Genomic DNA, 26,526 nt, shown 5'->3' on the forward strand with positions numbered 1-26,526 from the left:
ATATGTGTCTTTTATGGTTTAGCAATTTGAATTAGAACTTTACTATCTAGGTCAAAGGAAGCTGGAAGAACTAGGTGGCTAACAGACCTGTCTCTTTGCAGAAAAGGACACCAAGCAGTGCCTGTAACTGTATCAGTTGTTCTGACACACTTCAGTGTTCTCAGGTGGTTTGTGCTACCTATGTGGCATACGTGCCTACACTGCCTTTAATTGTAGTATTGTGTTTTATTGTGCCATTCTCAGTGTGCACAGTCTTCAGTGATCATTGATTTAAAAATTTACACAACTCTTCTGACCAATAATCCTTTCCTTTGGTAACACTGATTAATCTGTTAGCACAATTGTTTCTTCTTCACACTGCCTCAGTTGTTGGTAACATCCTGAGGTGACAAAAGTCATGGGATATCTCGTATTATCATGGCAGACCTGCTTTTGCCTGGTGTAGTGCAGAAACTTGACATGACATTTACTCAACAAAGTATTGGAAGCCCCTGCAGAAATATTGAGCCACGCTGCCCCCCATAGCTGTCCATAATTGCGAAAATGTTGCCAGTGCAGAATTTTGTGTGCCAACCTTTTGATTATGGCCTGTAAATGTTTGATGGAATTCATGATGTGCAATCTGTGTGGCCAAATTATTTGTTTCAATTGTCCAGAATGTTCTTCAAATCAGTTGTGAACAATAGTGGCCCGGTGACATTGTGCATTGCTGTTTCGGAACAAGAAATCCATGAATGGCTGCAAATAGTCTCCAAGTAGCCAAACATAGCATTTCCAGTGAATGATTGGTTCAGTAGGACCAGAGGGCCCAGTCTGTTCCCTGTAAACACAGCCCACACCGTTATGGAGCCACCACTAGCTTGCACAGTGCCTTGTTGACAACGTGTGTCCATGGCTTCACGGACTCTGCACCACACTCAGACGCTACCATCAACTCTTACCAACTGAAATTGGGACTCATCTGACCAGGCCATGGTTTTCCAGTCGTCTAGGGTCCAACTGATAGGTCACAATCTCAGGAAAAGTGCTGCAGCTGATGTGCTGCTAGCAAAGGCACACATGTAAGTCATCTGCTGCCATAGCCCATAAATGCCACATCTTGCCACACTGTCCTAACTGATACGTTCATCATACATCCCACATTGATTTCCATGGTTATTTCACACAGTGTTGCTTGTTTGTTAGCACTGACAACTGTATGCAGACACAGCTGCTCTCGGTCATTAAGTGAATGCTGGCAGCCACTACATTGTCTATGGTGAGAGGTAATATGCCTGAAATTTGATATTCTCGTTACACTCTTGACACTGTAGGTTTTGGAATATTGAACTCCCTAACCATTTCTGAGACTGAACACCTCATGCATCGAGCTTCGACTACCATTACGTGTTCCATGTCTGTTAATTCCCTTCGTGTGGCCATAATCACATCCGAAACCTTTTCACATGAATCACCTGAGTACAAATGACAGCCCCGCCAGTGCACTGCCTTTTTACGTGTTGTATATGCAATGCTACCACCGTCTGTGTGTGCGTGTGCGTTTGCGCGCGCGCTTATAACTGTCCCAGGACTTTTCTCACCTCAGTGTATACTGCATGCATGTGATGAAGTATGGTGTGTATGAAGAAGAACTCTTTCATGAAAAATTCACTTTTGTTTCTTGTAGTTTCCCCAGTGAGTCACTGCACCTGAGCTACATATGGTATAGATGTAGATGTAGCCACAAGTCACATGAATTATGTCCAGTGCTTGCTAACATGTATGTATTTTCTTCATACTTTCTTTGTATTACACTAGTGTCCAAAAATTAAATATAGTTTGGGAAAAGAAGACAATGAACAGAGAATGTTGTAGCAACTACTGTAAATGACTGAAGGTTTCCCTACAAACAACAGTTGTATTACCTATGTAGTAACAGAGTACTGGCAATTCTGAATAGCTATACAATTCAGGGATAATGAGAAACAGTGCGTTAGATTTGTATTATCTCAGTTGCACTTGCTTTTCATTGTGAGACGAGTATAATCTTTTGTGTCAAGTAATGTAATGTGACAAAGACACCATTTGGACTCTTTTTTTTCAGGGCAGAATCTTTGAACAGCTTGAAGTGGGTTAGACATGGACCACACTCTCAGTAACATTGAATTAGCCACAAAATATTGTTTCAGTGCTTCACTTTAGGAAAAGGTGTCTCATAAATTCTGTGGTGACTATGTTCATTCAGAGGCACAGAAATGATTCCCAGAAGGGGATTATACCTTCCAAAAAGATACCACTTACACTGCTGGATGTGTTCAAATTAGCCAGAGTAGCTTGGGGGTAAAATAACACGTTTTCCCTCCCCACAATTGCAAGATATGGCTGTACTCGAACTAGTTAGGGACCCAATAGCACCACCTCTGGCATGTCACAATGATTTGTATAAAATCCCATCGGCCACCAATTTTAGATTTATTTGAATGAATCTCAAATAGGATCCATCCTTTCCTTGGATGTTGATGATGGCACTATGCTGTATTATAGGTTGTTGTTAATTTTTTTCTCAAGTCAGGGCTCTTTATTGAAACTCATTGACAATGACTTATTTTGATTCCAAGGCAAGTTAGGTAAAACAGAATGAAAATGCATTAAATGTTCTATAGCTAGGATAGTAGTGGTATACAAAATGTGTTGGGGTCAAGGGGGGGAGGAACCAGTGAACTGTGGATTGCACAAAGCTCTTTTTAGATCACTGTGCTGCAGGATATTTGTAGCACATATATTACATGGACATCTACATCATCATTTTTACACATATTGCACAAATATCATATTTTAATTTTCTTATTCTTTCAGCAGATGGTCCATGGGGAAAACAAACCATTGGGCATAAGAAAACTGGCAATATGTTGGGCCTGTTGATGCTCACAGTTTATTAGAAGTGTGACCATGTATCGCCATTGTATAGATAAACTCCAGGCTAATTTTTGTGAATTTTTATGATGTTGTGTAATGGTTGACATGTGAATTGATGGGTGAGTGAAACATTCCAAATCCAAAGGTTAGGTATTCAATCCCTGGTTGGTTTTGATACTATTACAGTAATTTAGTGTTACATTTCACCTTTATCAATGCTTTATGTATGTGCAAAACACTAAGTTGCACTCTGGTTTGGAGTCCACTTAAACTGCAAGTCTCTTTATAAGTAGTTGGGTAAGTCACTTCACTGGTTGGGAGAAGGCAACCAACTCCAATACGACTATTCATAATTAAACACTGTGATGTGGAAACTAACTGTCAAATAGAGAACAGCTTCAGCCTTCATTTTGGTTGATGATTTAATTGTAATTTGAGTGCTAGTAACAGTTTTTGCAGTAGAGTTCCTGTAGCAAATTCCCACTTACTGTTGGTAGTTCTATTGTATGAGCTGAAAAGTAATGATGATGCCTTTTTGAGAGTTGCATAGCATATTTATCAGCTCTCTGGAAAGGGGAAGCCGGCCGCAGTGACCGTGCGGTTCTAGGCACTTCAGTCCGGAACCGCGTGACTGCTACGGTCGCAGATTCGAATCCTGCCTCGTTAATGGATGTGTGTGATGTCCTTAGATTAGTTAGGTTTAAGTAGTTCTCAGAGCCATTTAACCCTTCTTTTTTTGGGGGGGGGCGGGGGGGGGGGGGGGGGGGGGAATTGATTCCAGGCCCATATTACAGTTCTTTATTAGATAAATTTTCTAAGAGATTGAGCAAAGTATACCCCGTGTGGTGCAGAAAATGATACTCTTCCACAAGATGAATGCCTGAATAGTTTAATATTTCTGAGCACTATGATAAGATATGGTGTTGGATAAAATGTAATAAGTTAGAAGAAAACTTTTTCCAAACTAGAACGGATTTTAATGAGGAGAAAAGTCATTGAAAAGTCTCCAAATGTCTCAATAATTATTCATAAATAACAAACCATTGAACAACAATTTTACTAGACCAAATGATGATCACAAAATTGTTATGCATTGTCTTATCATGCAGTTTTGACAAGCAGATATGACAGTTTTTCAGAGATCTTTAGGAACATAGTAAGCATAGCTAATTACCAGAAGTGTGCGGTAGTACAAACCATCTGATGTTAGGAGAATGCGAAATATTTAAAATAATAATACAGGATTGTAGAGAGTATAATTTCAATAACATGGTTCAGAATATGAGTACTTGAAGAGCCGACTTCCTTGAATGCATAACATATAAGGGGTGTAAAGGGTAGATTTAGCACTGTGTATACTCTCCAACCCCTACTCCACAATTTGAAGTGTAATGACCCGTCACAAAGAAATGACCTGCTGTGCACTCTCATCCAGGGTACTTGCTTACAGTTATACAAGGAGAGTCTTAAGTGAAGTTTTGAGGGTACGTGATAAGCTACTGCCAGAAGTAAGGGTGTGAGGGCAGGTTGTGAGTTGTGCTCAACTGGTAGAGCAGTTGCCTGTGAAAGGCAAAGGTCCCAGTTTCAAATTCCGGTCAGGCACAGTAAGGAAATTTCAAATCAGCATACACACTACTGCAGATTGAAAATTAATTCTGGAAAGAGCCTTGTCAAAACACTACTACACTTTCAAATAATGTTCTGATGATGTAATGGTTATTTAGATTAACAAATCGAGTGAATGTTGCAGCCAAAATGAACTGAACCTATGAAAAAAGACTGAGAAATATGAAGAAAAAGAATGAATCTGTTATCCACTTGATGCTGTCCCCCCCCCCCCCCCCCCCCCCCAAAAAAAAAAGGTTCTGTGGTCTTCTCTGGAAACACTGCATGCATTGTATTCAGTCCCAACCAATGAACATAAAATGACTGCTTAGTAATGTTAAATATAATTGAGGCCTCTGAAAACTGGGTGTATGCATCATTCCACACTGATGTGGGATGCTGTATCTGAAACAATCAAAAGAGTTAAGGTGGTTTGCAAGAAAATCATTGACATACTTGACTGAAACTGGGAAGTAATGAAGGTGTTACTAAATGCTGCTAGTGTATCATAATGAAACAAAATAGGGCAGGACAAACGTCATGAAGCAAGCTTGAAGTTTACAGGACAGTGGAAGTAAGTAGTCTGCTGATACAAGGACGTAGAAAAATACAAATGGGATTTCAGTGCAAGCAAGGCTTTGGGTTTAGCACTCATTCATCAGAGCCAGAGGACATGTAGGACATACACATTTCATGCAGTAGTGGGAGGTAATATGATAAAAAATGGGTGTAAAAGAGTGTAGACAGACATTGAGGAGTCAAATTCTGCTATAAGTGTGGGGGTTGGGGAGGTCACTATAAAAAAACTCAGTCTATAAGATCAAATAGTGAGCACACACAAAAGCACTGATTTGTAACACTTGAAGGTAAAGACTTGTCCAGAAATACTCTGTAGAAAAATGGATTTTTAACTCATGTAATATCCCAAAACATGTTAATAATAATAATAATAATAATAATATTGTTAATAAACTCGCTTAATGTTAATCACCCTCTTAAAATGGCATGTTAGAGCTCTTTGGAGTGCTGTAAATGTTGTAGAAATGGTGCCAAGCAGTTGTGTAACCATCCACCACTGACATAATGGACAGGACTGAAGATGAGTGCCATGCATTGTCAACAATAATCTGTTTCATGCACATCTGGCATTTACTATTGTAGAAATGGTTCTTGACTGGAGCACAGTGATCGGTATGAAATGTTAAAAATCGATAAAAACATTCTCGACCACATTTTCTTATTTTTTATTTGTTGCCAACCTGTTTTGGCCCTTTCCTTGGACCATCTTCTGGCTTGCACCGCCATTATGGCTGCTGGTGACAGCAGACAGAGCAAGATCCGTAGAAGTATTGTTGTCACTGCGGTGACCACTGCTACCAGCAGCCATAAAGGAGGTGTAAGCGTGAAGATGGTTGAGTAAAAGGTCAAAACCACTTTCCAACAAATAAAAAAATCCGAAAATGTGATTGAGACTGTTTTTATTGATTTTTAACATCTGGTATTGTTACTGTCACTAAGTGCAGGTCAGTGTCAGCCTTTTCCTAGCAAACATAGGGAGAGGAATAGAAGCAGTGAACACTTGGGTGTCAGACATCTCACAAAAGGCTGTTGCTCACAGTAGCTCATGAAACATCACTTCTTCAGATGGCCAAACAACACAGAAACTGCATAGTATCTGGCTGAGGCACGTAGTGCGGTCTGACGAGACATGATTTTTCTCTCTTTGAATCATTCGGCACATTGGGAACACCAATGGCCCATTGATATGTTTAACTCACAGTGTGCTGAGGCTGTAGTTCAGGCTGAAAATGGTTCAGTGATGTTTTGGTGTTACTCATACAGTGACCTGAGCCCACAGATTTGCATTACTCACTCAGGCGCCCTCTTGCACCTCAGCTGACCCATGAAATGCTGGAACCATCTGGAACATCATGTCAGACATAGCTATCAATATCTCCTGAATTTGGTTTCTCTACAGGATCTAATCATTGAGTGGCTTCAGCTGGTTATGACATTCCTGAAGAAACTGTGGACTTTCTTCATTGCTGAATTGAGACCATTGTGAGTTTAGACGTCACATTACACGGTCTAAGTGTAATATCACTTGAGGGTGACTATTTTTTTCTCTGTTATACTTATGTAGTGTTATTAATTGTCATTGTCATCAGTAGAATCCACAACTTTCGGAAGCAACCTATAGAACACGCCAGTGCTGTTGACTGTGGGAAAAATTTACAAATTTCATGATATTTGCTGATAGTAAGAGAATTGCTGAGCAATTTTTATCTCTACTTTTGAACTGTGTTTCCTGACCTCCAGTTAATGGTGTTATTTTGAACATTTCATCTGACACATGAATGAAAATTGATGTTACTGTTATATAATACTTGTTTTAGTTGAATGCAATCATTTCATTGGTAATGTGTGTGATTTTCAGCCGAAATCTGGAAGACAGCGATCTGCAAGTTTTTCGAAGAAGAACTCTGGAGTAGGCAAAGCAACTTCACCAGGTAAGAAACAAATTTGTTACTAATTCATTGCTGGCGTGTTCATTTCCTTTGTGTGGGGAAACAATTTTTTATCTACTATATTTTATATGATAATCTGTAATGTGAGCACTGATATGTTTTGGCTTTATACAAAAAGACTACACTGCAGGAAATGGATATTGCCGCAACTACCTTTTTTGTCATCAATAATAAATTTATGTTCCTATATTACTCATCTTTTGCGAGGCTGTACCTGGATGACCCGTTACTTAAATAGGTATTGTGAACGAGCAAACAGGTGCATGTTATTTCATGAGTAATTTATATTTAATGTTTACTGGATTTTTCTGGTTCTATATTAGATAGATGCTGAGATTTTGGCACACTCATAATTTTCAGTTTGTGCATTTTTTAAAATTTGTTGATTACAAGGACAGCATGCTATTTCTCCTTTACAGTGTGAAGCTCACAGTAATGAAAGAAATCAGTCCTTGCATTTAAATAACATATACAAAAGAAAATAGTTTGAGAGAATGGAATGAATGCTTTACCTTAGATTTGCAGGGTTGATAATATTGAGAAGAAATGGACATCATTTGATGGAGTTGAGTTCTTTGTTCTGTTGCAGATATGACATTACATTTTGGTTTGGTGTGTCTACTTTTTTCCAACACTAATGTCACTGAGCTTTTAGGATCCATACTGAATACTTTCTTCAGAGACAGTTTTCATGCTAGTGAAATTGATGAAATAACTTGAACTTTTTATAAGAAGCTGACATTTATGATTAAATGCCGTTGTCATTGCAGATATTTTCTGTTACCACGTGTAAAAATTAATGTATTGTTGTCCTGATAATTTAAACGTATTTATGTGAGTGCACTGTGTGTACTGCTCACTGAATAAACAGGTGTCTAAAAGGTGGAAATGTGTGTGTATGTGGGGGGGGATTATCCTTGTAACACAGTCTAGCTTAATGTGTTCACATTAATACAATTTAAATATTAATAAGAACATTAAACTGGTTTAAGATTGGATGGTGGTGAAGTTTCCAGGTAATGTATTGTTACTGGTGTATCACAATAATTTACAAAATGTATTCTGTATCCTAAATGCTTTCTAACATATTTTTATGTGAAACTCACAGATATTTCAAGTTCTGCTGTGTGTGGTTTGAAGTGGATATTTTACACTCTATCATCCAGTGACATTGCTGCTTGCTTGTATATCTGTCTGCATGTTTGCTTGCTTAACCATCATCATTAGCTTTACTTATCTTCGTATGTAGGCTAATCACAATACTGAATAAACTTTCCTTTGTGAGCTGTATAATGTATCATCTTCTGAATTATTGTCTTGCAATTGTTGATGTGACCCATACTCACTTCCTTAATATGGTGTCTGTTCTGCTTTGCATGTTAACGAAAGCACCGGGATCTAAAACCAGGCGTTCGGCCTCCTTTAAACGTCAGTTGGTTACTGCATCAGCTGTACCAGGTATGATTTTCCTCCCCCCCCACCATTGTGAACACCTTAGTCGCAATGTATATAGTTCATGTAGTCTCAAGTGAGTAGGCTTGATTAGTGTAGAATTAATGTTACTCAAATTTCTCATCACTATTGTGTACTGTTTACTGTCTGTGGATGTATGCAAGGTGTAACAAATGTGAATAACTGTACAAGATATTAAATGTAAAGTAGTGTGCATCATTTCCATTATTTTGAAATCATACAAGTTATTTCATATTAAAACGACAGTGATTTTATCCAGTTGCAAGTGTAGAAACATTTATGAGGCATATTAAGATTACATTTGTCATTTATGGACATTTTAGAAGAAATTACTGTGTTATTTTAAAATAAATACAGGTAACTGTGACCAGTCACTTTTAATGTATATGTTCATTTCCGTATAGCAGTTGTACAACCGATACTGGTAGATTTATATGACAGTCACTGTTTGCAGTATAAAGTTAATTGTGTGGTCAGTATGTAATTAAAATGGAAACTTCCAGGTCGATATGAAGTACATCACTGCCCATACTGCCGCAAGTCAATATCCAGCATCATGCTAAGAAAATAAATACACAACTTGTGCATTCCTCATTAGTCTCAAAAAGTAGTTTGAGGAAATAAATAAATATTTAAAAAGTCAGTGGTCAGAGTTATCTGTATTTGTAGTCAACAACTAGGCATACTTTAAATTATGGTTTGAAATATCTATGAAAAACATTCTTATAGCTGAATTAGAACTTTTAGTGTTGTGGACTTAAAACTTTGTGGCTTATTACATCTTTTGACAACTTTATCAGAGAAAGTATATATACTTCTTTACTATTACTAATTAATGTTTTCTGGATTACATATTTTGATTGAGCTGGAAAGGAATGGGCGCAGTCATTTTTTGTAGCTGTGAACCATTTCAGCATTGGACTGTTGTGTCAGTCTTCATTTTAGTGAAATGTTGCAAACATTGTAGAGTACAAATGAATTTTAGACAGAACAGTACTGAACCACCTACAAAGACAAATCAAACTTAGTGTAATTAACATATATAGTAATGTTTCTGAAAATTCCAACACTGTGAAGGATGATTATACTGAAATTAGTTTACCAAAAATTATGGCTATGAAAATAGAAAAATGATTGGGATTAAGTAACTGTTCATGATCTCTCGAGTTATAGATTCTAGTTTGCTACAGAAACTGTGTGCACTGCATGTTGTGGCATGGAATGAAGAAGTGTCTGAATGTGTTCCTGCTGGAATTTTCTTCTATGCAATTTGTATGCAAGTACACAAAGGATCACCCTCTTATATGCACTGATTCTACACACCTACCAGTGCCATAGCACAAATTTTCCTGTACATGCCAAAATGACATCACAAAATCCTCTCCTAGGAACTTTTCATTCTGTCGCGTTAAATCTCACATTGTGATATGTGACATTTTAATGTTCACAAGGCACTTCATTTAATATTTTCTCTACAGCTAGACGAAATTCAAACTTGGCCAAGTCACAGTTTGTACACAACTGTACAATTGAATGTGGAATTTCCATGAAGGAACAAGCTGTTTCATTTGTTGATTTATCAGCAGTTCTTGGTTTGAGCTCTCTAAGTACCCTTTTTTCCTGTAAAATATCTACTAAAAACAGTTGTGTGGTACCATTAAGTGTTCGGATTGATTTGACCATGTTGAATATACATTTAAATAGGTTTCCATTTGCATCTGCAAATGCTACTGTGATATTCCAGAGATACTTGCAGCAGCTATGATATATTATGTTGGTGCCACAAGCTGTGAATTATGTTGGCTACATCATCCACACAGGGGCTATTTGCAAGCAACATCTCAAAAATTTAAAACTATTTTGTGAACTTATGGAGATTAAATTCAGATGCAAAAAGAGAGAATGTAACTTTTTTCTGATGTGTCCATTATGGCTACAGACTAAGCAGAGACAGTCCTGGACCTATATCAGCTCATGTTGGTTAAGTTAATGATCTCTCTACTCCTTCAAATTTTGAAGAACTCCGGTTGGTATTGGGTAAAATAAATAATTACGGCAAATTCATTCCATGAGCCACACATATTTTGTACTCTTCCTATCAGCTTAAATTTATGTAGTATACTAATCGCCTGGCAGCTTTTTCAAATTCACAGAAGTGTTTGAAGTCTGCTCTCATGTAAAATAAAATTAATGCTTCTTTTTTACTGGACCAAATTACTCCTTATTACATTAATTTTGCTGTAAGGCCCAGATGCAGACATATCAGCACAAGAACTTAATTGGTGGCCTTGGTTTAAGCAGTTACTACTGTGAGGTCCACTACAGGCGTACTTTTCTATATGCCAATACTGACAACTTATCACATTTTCCACTAGTCCCGATTATGGCTTTGTTTTCAGTTTAAAGAAAACATATGAGACCCACTAGAAAAATTTCTGGCAATAGCCCAGCAAGTGCCAAATTTGACAGATCAGGACCTACTTCTAAGAAAAGTAGCTAATGATGTGTACTGTAAGTTGGGTGAAGCACCTTTGTAAAGTTACGAATCGTGTACAACAGACTACTTTGTTTCCCTCACTGGATTACAAACAACCCTCATGCTGGGTTGTGGTTCAAACCAAACTCCTAATACTAGATGAGACGCACCATGGGATATATAGGATGAAGTCATTGGAAAAGTATGATTGATGTTGACCAGACATTGATGTTGATATTGAACATGCAGTCTGGCTCTGCAAACTATGCACAAAAAACTGGTCAGCACTAGCAAGGCAATTTCCTCCCACCAGTTCTACTCCAAATCATTCATGAGAGCAGGTACAAATTGGTTTTGTGATTATTTGTTGGGGACATGCTCTTTAATTTTCCATACATTGCCTGGAATGCAATTAAAGGAAGCCGTAGTTACAATTGGGGCATTGCCAACCGTGTTCACTGTTTAGAGGATGACTCACAACGTAGTATCAGATAATGACCTGAAATTCATCTTGTAAATTATGCCCTTTTGTTAAAGTAACAGCAATACACCTCAGATCATCACTTTTAAATGTGTCTATCTCTAGGGTGGAGTGACTGGTCTGAATATTTACAGCCCACACTAATAAATTGATGACAACGACAGTAGCCTCCAAGGAAGCTATGACACGCTTGCCTGCTTCTCATCATTACACCTCACCACACAGCTGAGATTTTACCCTGGCACAGCTGTCAGACACCTTACTCACCAAACACAGAGCTCATATCGATGCTTATATGACTGTACTGCCTCACTGCAGTGACCAGTTCTCGACAGGCAGCAGTGCTGTTCAGAACGTAAATATCCAATGGCCACTTTTCCTGTTCTGGCCACTTTACCAAATTTTCCCCTACCAATCTTTCTGTTAGTTGCTAACCTACATAAGTTAGTATGTTACCTTAATTAATAACAGTAATTGCAATATGAGATATGATCGCAAATGTTTACTGAACATTTGGAATGTCATGTTTCTTTTACCCATTACATTGTATTGCAACATCCATAATTTGATTTCATATTGCTACAATCATGTATTACATTTGAAGATGACTTGTCTATATAATCCGTGTTCCTTCAGTTTGGCATTTATACGATAGCTGCTGATCAGTGCTAGTTGTGCACACTTGTGAGTTGTGAGCACTTGGGGCCTAACAATGAAATATTCCCCACTCCCTTCTACTAATCCTGCAGTGGCCACGCAACATACCATTCTGCTCTTGGTGTAAGTGGCAGACATCTTTAGCACACGGCCCAACTCACCAATGTAAATTAAAATTAAGTGCATGTTGAAATATTATTGTAGCTGTAAGTATTTCTGGTTGTTATTGAGCAAGGAAAACACACTCAAAGACACTCTTAACATTATTTGATGGTTTTGAATTGTGCTGTTGATAGAAGCAGACTACTCCTACTATGAAATAGGGGTGAGAACCGCAGACCACACAAACGCTTCAGTGACAGCTCATCCTAAACATTCACCATCATTGTTACAGTTTGCACAGGGAAATTCAAAGCACAGGCTGCTCAAATGGATTTATACACCTCACTCAGCATTTTTGGGATCTATGCAGGAACACAACTAGTAGTTTAAGTGTTTTGTAAGAATTTCGCAAATATCTCTTTTTGAAACTTGAGGAAGCTCATTAGAAAAGGATGAAAATATTAATTTTCTGTTTTCTAGAACTTATGCATCAACATTCTGTACCAACCAAGTCTTCAGCAGCAACAGATAGTTACCTACTTTTCACCTCAACATGACCATTATTATGGCCATCTTTGAATGATTCATACTCTTTTCTTACAAGCCAATCACTCTGTAAGTTTCCTCCATAAACATTATTAATAAACTAATTCATTTTGACAACTTACCTGTCTTTCAAAGGCAGGAAAGGAATCATGGCATATATTTCCCACCTGACAGGTTTTTCAGCTAACTGAACCATTTTAAATAAGTACAAACAAATACATGCATGGTCTATGTTTCCATTATGCTGTTGTGGGTAGCCAGAGGACACGGGTACTTAGTGCTGTTGTATGGATTGCTGAGTGCAGTGCTGGTAAAAAGTACAGCAGTCAGTTGCAAATAATGTTTATTGCAAATTCAGATTTTAGTCAGTGTGTGGCCATCTTCTATGCTAATGAACATATAAGGAACAAGTTAAAATAAGGTAATGTGCATACCTTATTATGTGTACAGTTATATAAGTATTAAGTGTGAGTCAGTAATAAAGTTTGTATTAGCAGATATAAGTTAAAATATTACATTAGTCCCAACTGGTCCATCCATGTCAAAGGTTGAATTCACAAGGAGGCCATTGGCTTCTGTTATTTCGTACCAGTTTACAGCGGCCACTACATGGCATTGCTAAACTATATGGACTTTATTTTACAATCACATGTTTTGTTATTTTATTTCTTATTTTATACTTTTTAAAAAACTCATGCACATACATAAAACAAACTGGCAGTTGTAACTAACAATAGTGTCCAATTTATGAACTTTCAGCATGCTGTAATAATTGTAGGCCAGCAACTTCTGTTAATTGGTGCAACAAAAAACCAGCCAAAGTTGCAAATCACAATTTTTTTAATAACTCGATAACTAGTTTCTGGCCAGAACTCACTTTCAAATCATCGTAACATAGTCAATAATGGTATTTCCGAAAATGCAAAAACTATGTCAAAAATATGCAAATGAGCAGTGTGTTTACACATTTTTTACATAGTTTTTGCATTTTTGGAAACACAATTTTTGACTATGTTATGATGATTTGAAAATGGATCCCAGCCTTAAACTAGTCATTGAGTGAATAAAAAAAGTGAAATTTGCCACTTTGGGTGTTTTTGTTGCTGTACTGGCAGTGTATAATATTTTGCAGTTATACATATATGGTGCTGACAGTGTGTACTAACCAGTGGCATCAGTTATTGCACATTTTTACAATTACTTATAGTTTAAAATTACAGCAAATCTTATCCAGAAGACATGCACGAATAAATTTGTCAAATTTTAAGTGCAGCTACAGGAATTAGATTAGGCAAAAATGGTGTTATAAGCTATTGGACTAGCAGCTTTATTTCGAACGGACCCAACATTTTTCTGTTTTATAATGTCCTTTCACACAGTTTTCACATAAAAATACATTATAATTTATGCAGTTCGGTGTTAAAACTAATAAACTTCCAGATGCACCATGTATAATTTTGGGTAATATATTTGCCACCAAAACTATGTACTCATGTGCAATCTAGGATTAGTTAAATTGTAAATAGTTCGTTACTGCCAGATCAATGTGTGTGTTGGAAGTCTCTCATAGTATCTGAATCCCATGATTTTTAAATGATTTCCAAAACTGAAACGTTTTGTGGCCCACTGCTAATTAACCATTTAACTGCACTGGTCCTTTTGACGTGCGTGCCTTTGTACCTGTCACTGTGTGCTCTGGACGTGTGCCAGGTAGAAGGACTGGTGGTGTGTGTAAACACGTTCAGAGCACACAGGGACAGGTACAAAGGCATTTCTTTTTTCCATACTGTTTTTAAAATACTACACAGTTTACTTGTGGTACAAAATTCCACATTTACTTTTCTTTTTCTAAAAACGAGGTTATCCTGGTGCTAATTGTATCATAGTATGGTAAACAAATACATTATTGTTACTGTTGTCCACTACATTGAAACTATTTTCTTTTTGCCATTTGTTCACTATGTTGTTATAAATGTTGTTGATGTAATTATATGGGTAAGTTATTAGCACTTTGGATTTAACACTGTTTAAATGAATTTATTAATATAGATCTTTTGGATAGGACTTACTGTATTTTTAAACTATATGTAACTAAAAATGCACAGCAGTAACTGATGCCACTTGTCACCTCACATAGTCACTATCATGTATGTGTAACTTTAAAACATTAGAGACTTTTTTTTAGTGAATATATTTTGGCAATCCATCATATATGTAGAGGACACTGTAAACTGATATGACATACATGGAAGCCAGCAGCCTCAGTGTGAACTCAGTCTTTGACATTGATAGTCGAGTTGGGACTGTGTTTATGTATAAATGGTTGTAATGTTGTAAGTGATATCTGCTGTAATGTAAATTATTATTAACTCACAAGTAAAACTTATACAACTGAACATATACTAAAGGATGCATGTCACCTTATTGTAATGGGTTTTTTGTATGTGGTTAAACACTGAAGATGGCCACACAGTGATCAAAATCTGGATTTGCAGTAAACATTATTTGCGACTGATTGCTGTACTTATTACCAATTGATGTTTATCTGTACTATTTTGTTGTATTCAGATGATGCAGATCCAAAATTGGCAAGATTCAGACAATTCTTTGGACCTATACAATCTACATTACAACATAACATTCGGAAAGAAACACTAATTAAACCATACAAAGTAATAGTGTTGCCTTTGCTGCTGTATGGTAGTGAATGTTGGATCCTAACATCTGATCAATTACATTGAAATGAATCATCAGACAGGAAGGTCCTTCACTTTGTAGTGGTATATTCATTGTTGGACCGTAAAATAAATATCGATATTAGACAAGAACTAAACATTGAACACATGAGAAAAAAAGAAAGAAAAAAGACAGAATGACCATGTCCAACGTATGTTTAATGATAGGCTAATTGAAGCTGCAATGCAATATAACCCAACTGGCAAGAGGAACATTAAATGTCCCCAAAGATGTGGCATGAACAATTCTGAGACAAAACAGGCTAAAAGGCGTAATTCTTGGTGGTGCTGGTGCTGGTCTATATCACCAGTTAAATATTTGTTGGGTGCATTTAATTTGTTCTGCTTTGCGGTAGATATTTGAATCCTGCCTGATTCAGCATCATGTCCCTTCTTCTGTAATTTGCACATTGTTGTCTCAACTTTCATTTGTCAGCAGTTGCTTCCACCTTCCTCTATGATAATAACTACTATCTATATTAACTATTTTATATATATATATATATATATATATATATATATATATATATATATATATATATATATATATATATATAATAAGGACTGCATGTGAATGGAAGGTCCATGAACCACCTCCTCCTCCTCCTCCTCCTTTTTTTCCCACTGATGACTTTATGCTGTTTGCTTCTAGTGCATATAAGATTCATCAGTGAATAGAACAAGTCCGAAAGTCAGTCTAATTGGTCTGTTTTGATAAGACTATAATGAAGTATGGTCATCAAATCAAGAAGAAAAATGTGCACACAAACAGTGGAGTCACAGAACCAGTTGATGAATAGTTGTAATTAGAGCACTTACAGATGGTGACTGAACGGACAGCAGTAGAAATAAAGCAGAAGTGTAGAACTGGCCGTGAGTGCTTTTGGTAAATAAACAGTTTTCAAAATAAAGTTTCTGGTTTATTCAATATTGAAAGTTCATAATATAATATTACCAGTTATGACTTCAGTAGAGACAAGCAGTTTAAATGAAAAAAAATCAAAAATTGAGGGTTGCTTGACAAATAATGGTGATATGCTTTTCGGGGACTACTGGAAGAGATAGAAAAACAAAATTTATCAGAGGCCAGACGGAAGTGAAAGATGGGATAATGACAGTAATGAAATTGAAATGGGATTGGATGGGACATGTATCCAGGCAAACATATTTAGCGAGAAAACTATTTGAAGATTTACAAGTTGTAAGAAAATGACTGAGGCAATGACCAAATGGAAGGTGTACAAATATAATTAGAAAACATGTATGAGCATGAATATTACGTAAGACCGTAGTGTATGCAAAAGTCCAATAGACATCATTGTCCACCAAGTAGGTGTCACATGGCTCATACTGATGTTAGGTTTATGACTTAACGACTTTATACTGCAACAAATGCACAAGCCAGGTAAGTGAAGGAAGGGAAAATGTTTGCTGCATGAGTATCACAGAAAACAGCAGTCAAAATAAATTAATGCTACAGAAGTGGGACAAGTTATTGGATAAAAAAGAAATACATGAGTCTCTCTCTCTCTCTCTCTCTCTCTCTCTCTCTCTCTCTCTCTCTCTCTCTCCCTTTTTTTAAGTAGCTGAAAAATTATGCAGCGTAAATTTGATACTTAAGCAATAAGAATGTTGTGTTGCATTTTCTGACATGTGTTGACTGCCCCAGGAAGAACTTATTGTAGGTTTTCCCGGCAGGTCAGGAATTTAAGCTGCTTATAGCTGCATAACGCAGTACAGTATTATGTAATTATTTTAGTTCTCATTAAGTTTATGAAATTCAGACTGCATGAAAGAATGTAAACTACGGATTTAAATTATTACAGCTTCTGTGCAATTTCATTATGCAAGGGTGGTGAGTATTTTCACATTTTATTTTGTTGCTTGGTTTTACAATACGTGAAATTCAATTGAAGTGCTTGTGTCTGCCCATTTAATTACATTAGTGGGTTCGACTCTTACAACTGTATCCGTACGGTACATGATTGGTATTGCTCACCGCATAAAAAAGACGGCTACAAACCTTCAGTAATCTGTCACTTCCAGGCAAATCCAGAAGAAAAACGGGGGTAAGGAAATAAATACATTTGGGGAATGGGTGGGTAGGTTGGTACCAGATCTCTCTGAAATCTGCATGAGCATATAGTGGTCAAATTAGTAGGCAGTAAATAAAGTAGAAGTGGAGATTCAGAAATAGATGACTTAACCTATGGCTTTCTGGTGCCCTATAATGTCTGCAGAGTTGTTTGGCTGATACCCTATGCATGTAACATAATTGAAGAATAATCTGTACTTATCGTTCTTATGTACAGCATGTTACATATAGTTTTTGATTATTCTTTCTTAGTAGTATCTTGATAGTAGACATTCTTTCATTGAATGTTCTGTATGAGTTATATTACAGATTTCTTTTTGTGTTCTCGTATTGCTTTACCGTGACTGTGCTGTGTTTTATTTGCTAGGAACTCTTCAGCTCAATAACAAAGATGATCCTTGTTCCATATGCTGTTTATTGACTGACAGTACAGAACTGCAATGAATGCCTTCTGGAGCTCGAGAAACACTTTGTCAATGTGGGTGCCAGTAGTTTACAGGTTTCTGAGTCTTGTAGATGAATGATGTGAGCTGGGTTTCTCAAAACAATGGCTTGAAGTATATTTTGGTCTCTGGCAAGATCATGATATACAAGAATAAAACCTGTTTCAAAATTCTACAATAGGTTAACATCAGTGATAAAGGCCTATACTTGTGTACATTTTGGAAACGGGAATGATTTCCTATCTTAGTAGCTGCTGGCTGGGCCTCCTTCACATCTCGGACAAGAACCCCCCCGCCCCCCATTCAACACTGGTCACCTTTCTCAACCTGCCTCCTTTTTGCTTGAGGGGTTCCATCACATGCTTAATGTTTGAGTCCCCAATACCTGGTAAATTCATCCTCTGTACCTGTCTAGAATCTTGAGAGAAATCAGACTCAGTCCCAAGTGTTCTCTCACTAGTGAGCGAGGCTTCACATCTGTTTTTAAAGGCATAAGGAAACAACCGTATTGCTACTACCCACTTTTGCCTTCTGTCCAGGAGTACACAACATTGCCACTATTTGCCATTCACCCTTAGGTAAGTGTGAACCAATCAGGTCAGGTGTATTGGAAGATCCCAGGTGTTGCTAGAGACGCCAAAGGCAACACGTCTTTCTCTGCTGATGCTTCAATGCTACTGCAGTTCAGGGCAGCAGCCGAAAGTCTTTAGACTGTGACCAATGCAGTTTCCAACCATTTCCAGGTTCTGGCCAGTTCCGTCAGCTTCCATGTGCAACAGCCACAGTTCTTACTATTTTTAACTGTATCCAGCTATACATAAAAAAATTCTTACCCAACAGTCACTAAGACACTAGCTTTATACTGACATCACACATTAATATGGTAAGCTTAAACCAATCGGATATATCTTTGCTTGATGAAGTGCCCTTGTCACTTGTTGCTATAATATTGTCACTTGTTGCTATAATACACGAGGGTGGTTTGAAAAGTTCTCAGAATCACCATGAGAGGTCAGCGTTAGCGCAATGAGTTGTTCACGTGATATTCATTGGTCTGTTGCCTGTAAACATGTGCCACGTCAGTGCTCTTGGAAGAGCGCTGTGGTGGTGACGTGGCTCTGTTGTTCCTGCGTAGTGATGTGTGAAGATGGAAAAAATCGAGATTCGAGCAGTGATTAAGTACTTTGTAAAGAAAGGCATGAAAGCAAAGGACATTCATGCTGATTTCCAGAATACACTGGGGGACTCAGCTCCTTCATATTCAACTGTTGCCATGTGAAAAAATGAATTTAAATTTGGTCGGGAGAGCTTAGATGATGATCTGTGCAGTGGTGAGCGAGATGTGTCACTACTCCACAAGTTATTGCAAAAGTGCATAAAATGGTCATGGGGGATTGTCGATTGAAAGTGCATGATATTGTTCATGCTTCCAGATGTCATCTGAAAGGGTATATCACATTTTAACTGAAGAATTAGAAAAGAAAAAAAAATATCTGGAAGATTTGTGCCATGACTGTTGACGCTGGATCAAAAATTCATGAGAATGGACATATCGGAACAATGTTTGGCCCATTTTAGGGGAAACAAACAAGAATTTTTGTGCCAGTTTGTGATCACAGATGAAGCTTGGGTTCACTACTATACCCCAAACACAAAGCAACTGTCAAAGCAGTGGAAACATGCTGATCCTCTGCCACCAAAGAAAGCAAAGACAATTCCTTCAGCAGGAAAGAACATGGTGTCAGTGTTCTGGGATTCTAAGGGGATTCTGTTTGTAGGTTATCTCCCTACTGGACAAACAATTACTGGAGTATATTATGCTAACCTCCTGCACAAATTGCAACAAAATATATGCAAAAAAAGACATGGTTTAGTAAGGAATAGAGTTATCTTCCATCAAGACAATGCGCTCCTGTACACGTGTTGTCGCCACAGCAGAATTACACAAACTAAGGTATGAATTGTTGCCACACCTACCTTATTCACCTGATATCACTCCATCAGACTTCCATCTCTTCCCAAACATGTAATTTTTTTTTGGTAGATGAAGATTAACTTCAAACGAAGAATTGATAGCCGGAGTTGACAACTATTTGGCAGGCTTGGAGGAAACTCATATTTAGTTATGGGAGTAAGGCTCTGGAACATCATTGGACCAAGTGCATTAATGTACAAGGAGACTACATTGAAAAATAAAAAAAGTTTCAGTGATAAAAGTACTTTTTTCTATTCTGTTGTGAGAACATTTCAAACCACCCTCGTAACTTTCTTAAACTGCTGCCTGTCTTGAACTTTCGTCCTTATCATTCCCCTGTTAATATTAACACATTACAGTACATGAAATATTGCAACATATTTATAAAATTTATGTCTCTTGAAAAGTTGGGTTTTAAGGTCTGCCTAGTAGATGTCTCAGTGCTTCACTGTTCATCTGTCCATAATACGCTGTCCAAAGGTGTGCATAACGATGTGTGTTATACTTCCTTTTAGAATTGAATAAGTTGTGGGGTACAAGATGTTGATGACATGAAATCTTTTTGTGTCAGCAGTTTCATCATGTTTTATGTCAGTTTCATCATGATGTTTTATGTCAGTTTCATCATCATGTTTTATGTCAGTTTCAGCATCATTTTTATGTCCATTTTGACATCATGCTGCCAGGGACAGTGAGAATGCTCTCAACCCTTCACCTTCAAGATCTCCAAGGACACACACACACACACACACACACACACACACACACACACACACACTACAATTGATAGGGTGAGCAACAATCTGTGACTGCTAATGGAATTGTAGCATATGGGAAAGGATCATTATTGAGTGGCTGTAGGGAGAGACAGAATTTCTGTTTAGTGTAATGTGTGGTAGCTTGCTTGACATATGGAAGAATGTAAATGAGTGCAGATGAGTAAGAAAAACATCCTGCAATGTTAGAATACAGTATTAATGGTGTGTTGCTTGACACAGTCATGTTGTTTAAATATGTAGACGTAATGTTGCAAAGTGGCTTGAAATGGACGTATCATGTAAGGTCAGTTGTAAAGAAGGTGAATGGCTGACTTTAGTTTATTTGGAGAATTTAGGAAAGTGTAGCTTATCCTTGGAAGAGAGAGCATGCAGAACACTTGTGCAGTTCTTTCGGGAATAGTAGTCAGGTGTTTGGGAGCTGCTACCAGGTAGGATTAAAGAAAGACATTAAAGTTATTAGAGGCATGCTACTAGATAATGTTATCAGCCGCTTCACTCAGCATCTGAGTGTTACATAAATACTCTATGAATTCAAATGGTGGTCACTGAAGGGAGAACAACACTCTTTTTGTGAGACACTGTTGACAAAATTCAGGTAACTGGCACTTGTTGCTGACAGCAGAATGAATGTACTGCTGACAGCATACATTTCACATAGGGACAACAAATAGAAGATAGACAAATTAGGGCTCATATGGGGGCATGTAGACAGCCGTTTTTCTCTTGCTTCATTGTGAGTGGAACAGAAAGGGAAATGCCTAGCAGTGATACAAGGTATGCTTCACCATCCACCCTGCACCAATATGGTGGCTTGCAGAGTACAGATGTAGATTTAATGGAGCCAAGATTTTGCCTTAAACATGTGCTTCAATTTTATGTACTTTACCTTGGAAGCATGTTTCCCCAGACCATTTCAGTGCTTTCCAAAGTTGCTACAAATGTGAGATATAAGCCACTAAAGCCACTAAAGATAAGTGAAGCATTGGAAACTGGTTTTTCAAAGTAAAATGATCATTATCTACTGACTGGTTGCTGTCTTTACTGTGTTATTTATTCTAGAAACAGTCACAGGTTCAATAAATATCAATGTAATCTGTTACACTGATTAAGAGCAGCCAAAAGTGTACTCTGCTCATGCTCTGGTAAACTTAACTGAAAAATGTTGGTTTGTTAGCCCTTTTAAAAGGTATGTTCATACCTCTAGTTTTGAGTATGTGTCTGTTCCAATAACAGATGAGGAAAAATATTGTTTTGTGGCAATACAGATAAAATAAGTACTTGAGGGCAGGTTATACTGCAGAATGCAAGATACTGAATATTGCTTTAACTATTTTATGTTTGCTATTTAGTTTGATCCCTGACGTTGTTTTTCTTAAGTCTTCAGTGGGTCATTAATTAGCTTATTAATAACAGTCTGCAAACATTGTCATATTTCCGAAAACTAATGCTCATATTTAAATGTGGCTTGCTTCTGTATTTGTTTATAATTCATTTCTGTGCATATTATAGTTATAAAAGCAGTTTACCCTTTTAAATATAAAATATTAGTTAAATGAATCATCAGTTCATATTATTTTTTCTGCATTAATGCAGAACATGACATGTAGGAAAAAATTATTAATTTCTTTGAGTATCATGGTATGGTTTTACTGAAATCACTCTTATGCATTGGTATGTGGGTAGGGCTGACAAGTACAAAGATGCTTTGCTTAACCACAGATCCCTGCAAAAATCTTGAACACATTAATAATGGCTAGTAACAATTTAAAGGGCTATTACTTCTAATGCAATCAACCATTCCTTCCTGCCTTTAAGTCTACAGACATTATACCCTTGAAGACTTCCCAACAATCCATCTGTTTCACATTGCTGATTACTCATTATTGCTTCATATATAAGGGGAAGTCAAATCAAAATGAGCATAGTGCGCACATTGGTAGTGCAGGTAGCTGTGTGCATGGAAGTGCCCTTCATTGGCAGTCAGGAAAGAACAGGGTGATACTCACCTCTGTGCCATTTGTCTGTTAAACATGCTTGACGTGAGCCCAATGAATTGAATGTGTGTTTGACTTTACTATGAATTCCGGGAGAGAGGAACAGCAAGGTGCAATTTTTTACGGCATAAGGATTGTCAGGAAGGGAAATTCATGCCTGAATGAGTGCTGTATATGACAAACACAGTACATCACGTGCACGTGTGATTGCATTGAATAAACACTTTTGAGGAGGTTGGGTGTCATTGAAAAATAGCAGTCTTCCAGGACTGGCTCATCATATCATTCCTGCTTACGTCATTATTGCAGTGGGTGTTCTGCCACAAGTGACCAATGCCAGAGGGTGTTAGATATTTGCCTCATGTTGGGCATCAGTCACAGTACTGCTCACAATATCATGGCAGAGCATCTGAAGTTCTGGAAAATCTGCGTGCAGCTGGTTCCCCACAGCCTAACAGAGTAGCAGAAGTTGAACAGAATGTCTATATCACTGCAGCACTTCGAACAGTATCACAGTGAAGAATATTGTGTCCTGCCCCATACTGTCAGAGGTTGTGAAACAGGTCATTATTTTGAGCCAGAGAGTGTCGGAACCAACAATGGAAGCATGTGAATGCCCTCCTACCATGGTAAATGGACACTTTGCAAAAACGTGAATCAGGCTATCGAGTCCAAATGCCTAAGAATGTTGATGGAGGGCATAGCTGTGTTGCAGGGTAATGTCCACCAATGTTTTGCAAAATTTGTTTTGACTATGCTGCAGAAATTTCATTGCGAAGTTCGTACACATCCTCCATACAGTCCCAACGTCTCCCCAACTGATTTCCATACTTTTAAAACTATGAAGAAGACATTCGTGGCTATCAAGTTGCTTCAGACGTAACAGTGCAATGCCTCGGTACAAAAATTGTTCTATGGGAAATTGCAGACATTTTTCCACAAAAGCATTGACCATCTTGTCTGACAGGGGGGGAAAAAGTATTAAATGTTACAGTGATTACTTTTGAAATAATAAAGAAATTACTTACTCCTTTCCATCTGTCTCATTTTCATTTGACTGCCACTTATGAATAGACCTGCCAAATAATAGAGCATATGTTTGTTTGAAAATGATATTATCCACTTCCTATGTCTGTGTACTTGCTTTTGTGCTTGTCTCATGAATGCTTTGTACGTATCTTCAATATTTGTAAAATGACTGCACCGTAATTAATCCCTTTCACAATTTTGCATGTATGTTGTGTCCATTACTCACATCCTTAACACAGTTTTTGTTCTGCATTGCATGTTAACAATTTGCTTCAAGAAATATGTCCCGATTTTCTTCATCAGGAAATCAAGGCAGTAAAAAAGGTATGTGATTTAGCTCATATTTTACAGTAATATGTCTTACAGGTCTCTCTTTATTTATTATAATACTTTTTATGTGACAAATGTAAGGATGTCGAGGCTTATCTCACTAGGGGTAAGATAGATACTGCCCACAGGAAAATTAAAGAGACCTTTGGAGATAAGAGAACCACTTGTATGAACATCAAGAGCTCAGATGGAAACCCAGTTCTAAGCAAAGAAGGGAAAGCAGAAAGGTGGAAGGAGTATATAGAGGGTCTATGGGGGTCTATACAAGGGCAATGCACTTGAGGACAATATTATGGAAATGGAAGAGGATGTAGACGGAGATGAAATGGGAGATATGATATTGCGTGAAGAGTTTGACAGAGCACTGAAAGACCTGAGTCGAAACAAGGCCCCCGGAGTAGACAACATTCCATTGGAACTACTGACGACCTCGGGAGAGCCAGTCCTGACAAAACTCTACACTCTGGTGAGCAAGATGTATGAAACAGGTGAAATACCCTCAGACTTCAAGAAGAATATAATAATTCCAATCCCAAAGAAAGCAGGTGTTGACAGATGTGAAAATTACCGAACAATCAGTTTAATTAGCCACAGCTGCAAAATACTAACACGAATTCTTTACAGACGAATGGAAAAGCTAGTAGAAGCCGACCTTGGGGAACATCAGTCTGGATTCCGTAGAAACACTGGAACACGTGAGGCAATACAGACCCTACGACTTACCTTAGAAGAAAGATTAGCATTTGTAGACTTAGAGAAAGCTTTTGACAATGTTGACTGGAATACTCTCTTTCAAATTCTGAAGGTGGCAGGGGTAAAATACAGGGAGCGAAAGGCTATTTACAATTTATACAGAAACCAGATGGCAGTTACAAGAGTCGAGGGGTATGAAAGGGAAGCAGTGGTCGGGAAGGGAGTAAGACAGGGTTGTAGCCTCTCCCCGATGTTATTCAATCTGTATATTGAGCAAGCAGTAAAGGAAACAAAAGAAAAAATTTGGAGTAGGTATTAAAATCCATGGAGAAGAAATAAAACTTTGAGGTTCGCCGATGACATTGTAATTCTGTCAGAGACAGCAAAGGACTTGGAAGAGCAGTTGAATGGAATGGATAGCGTCTTAAAAGGAGGATATAAGATGAACATCAACAAAAGCAAAACGAGGATAATGGAATGAAGTCGAATTAAGTCGGGTGATGCTGAGGGAATTAGATTAGGAAATGAGACACTTAAAGCAGTAAAGGAGTTTTGCTATTTGGGGAGCAAAATAACTGATGATGGTCGAAGTAGAGAGGATATAAAATGTAGACTGGCGATGGGAAGGAAAGCGTTTCTGAAGAAGATAAATTTGTTAACATTGAGTATAGATTTAAGTGTCAGGAAGTCATTTCTGAAAGTATTTGTATGGAGTGTAGCCATGTATGGAAGTGAAACATGGACGATAAATACTTTGGACAAAAAGAGAATAGAAGCTTTCGAAATGTGGTGCTACAGAAGAATGCTGAAGATTAGATGGGTAGATCACATAACTAATAAGGAAGTATTGAATAGGATTGGGGAGAAGAGAAGTTTGTGGCACAACTTGACCAGAAGAAGGGATCGGTTGGTAGGACATGTTCTGAGGCATCAAGGGATCACCAATTTGGTATTGGAGGGCTGCGTGGAGGGTAAAAATCATAGAGGGAGACCAAGAGATGAATACACTAAGCAGATTCAGAAGGATGTAGGCTGCAGTAGGTACTGGGAGATGAAGAAGCTTGCACAGGATAAAGTAGCATGGAGAGCTGCATCAAACCAGTCTCAGGACTGAAGACCGCAACAACAACAACAACAACAACAACAACAACAACAATGTGACTCCCTCATGGCTAGGGTCATACCTTGAGCAATGACAACACTAGAGTTTGGGAATACTGTATCTGTCATTATTGGACAATACAACAGTTATTTGTGGTATTTTATGTTGACTGTGTTCCACAGCAGTCGTAAAAATGACATCATGTAACACTTCAAGGACGCCCGGGTTCCCGGGTTCGATTGCCGACGGGGTCAGGGATTTTCTCTGCCTCGTGATGACTAGGTGTTGTGTGATGTCCTTAGGTTAGTTAGGTTTAAGTAGTTCTCTAAGTTCTAGGGGACTGATGACCATAGATGTTAAGTCCCATAATGCTCAGAGCCATTTGTAACACTTCAAGTTGATGTTAAATTTTTTGATGGTGGACCAGTTTTGATTAGAGACATTTATTCAGCACAGATTTTTGTGAACGTCAAGAGTAGCACACATACATATATGTATAAAACACAATGCTAAAAATATATCATTTCTAAATAATGTTTAGTCATGCAGAGAGAGATGCATGGAGGGTTAATGCTGTCATATTGTACT

At 37.7% G+C, this 26,526-nt stretch overlaps 1 protein-coding gene across 15 annotated transcripts in view; it reads left to right on the top strand.

Moving 5' to 3' along the window:
• LOC126297568 (CLIP-associating protein 1-A) overlaps positions 1–26,526 on the top strand; it is a 322,153-nt gene that overhangs the window by 142,027 nt on the left and 153,600 nt on the right. For 5 of the 15 annotated variants that reach the window (XM_049988512.1, XM_049988511.1, XM_049988510.1 and 2 more), the window contains 3 exons: positions 6,938–7,010; positions 8,418–8,486; positions 24,117–24,137. In XM_049988512.1, the coding sequence (XP_049844469.1) occupies positions 6,938–7,010; positions 8,418–8,486; positions 24,117–24,137 (163 nt within the window). The remainder of the gene's footprint in view (positions 1–6,937; positions 7,011–8,417; positions 8,487–24,116; positions 24,138–26,526) is intronic. The other 10 variants (XM_049988519.1, XM_049988515.1, XM_049988516.1 and 7 more) reach the window with 2 other exon arrangements.

The sequence above is a fragment of the Schistocerca gregaria genome, chromosome X (assembly GCF_023897955.1).
Source record: "Schistocerca gregaria isolate iqSchGreg1 chromosome X, iqSchGreg1.2, whole genome shotgun sequence".
Taxonomy (NCBI): Eukaryota; Metazoa; Arthropoda; class Insecta; order Orthoptera; family Acrididae; genus Schistocerca; species Schistocerca gregaria.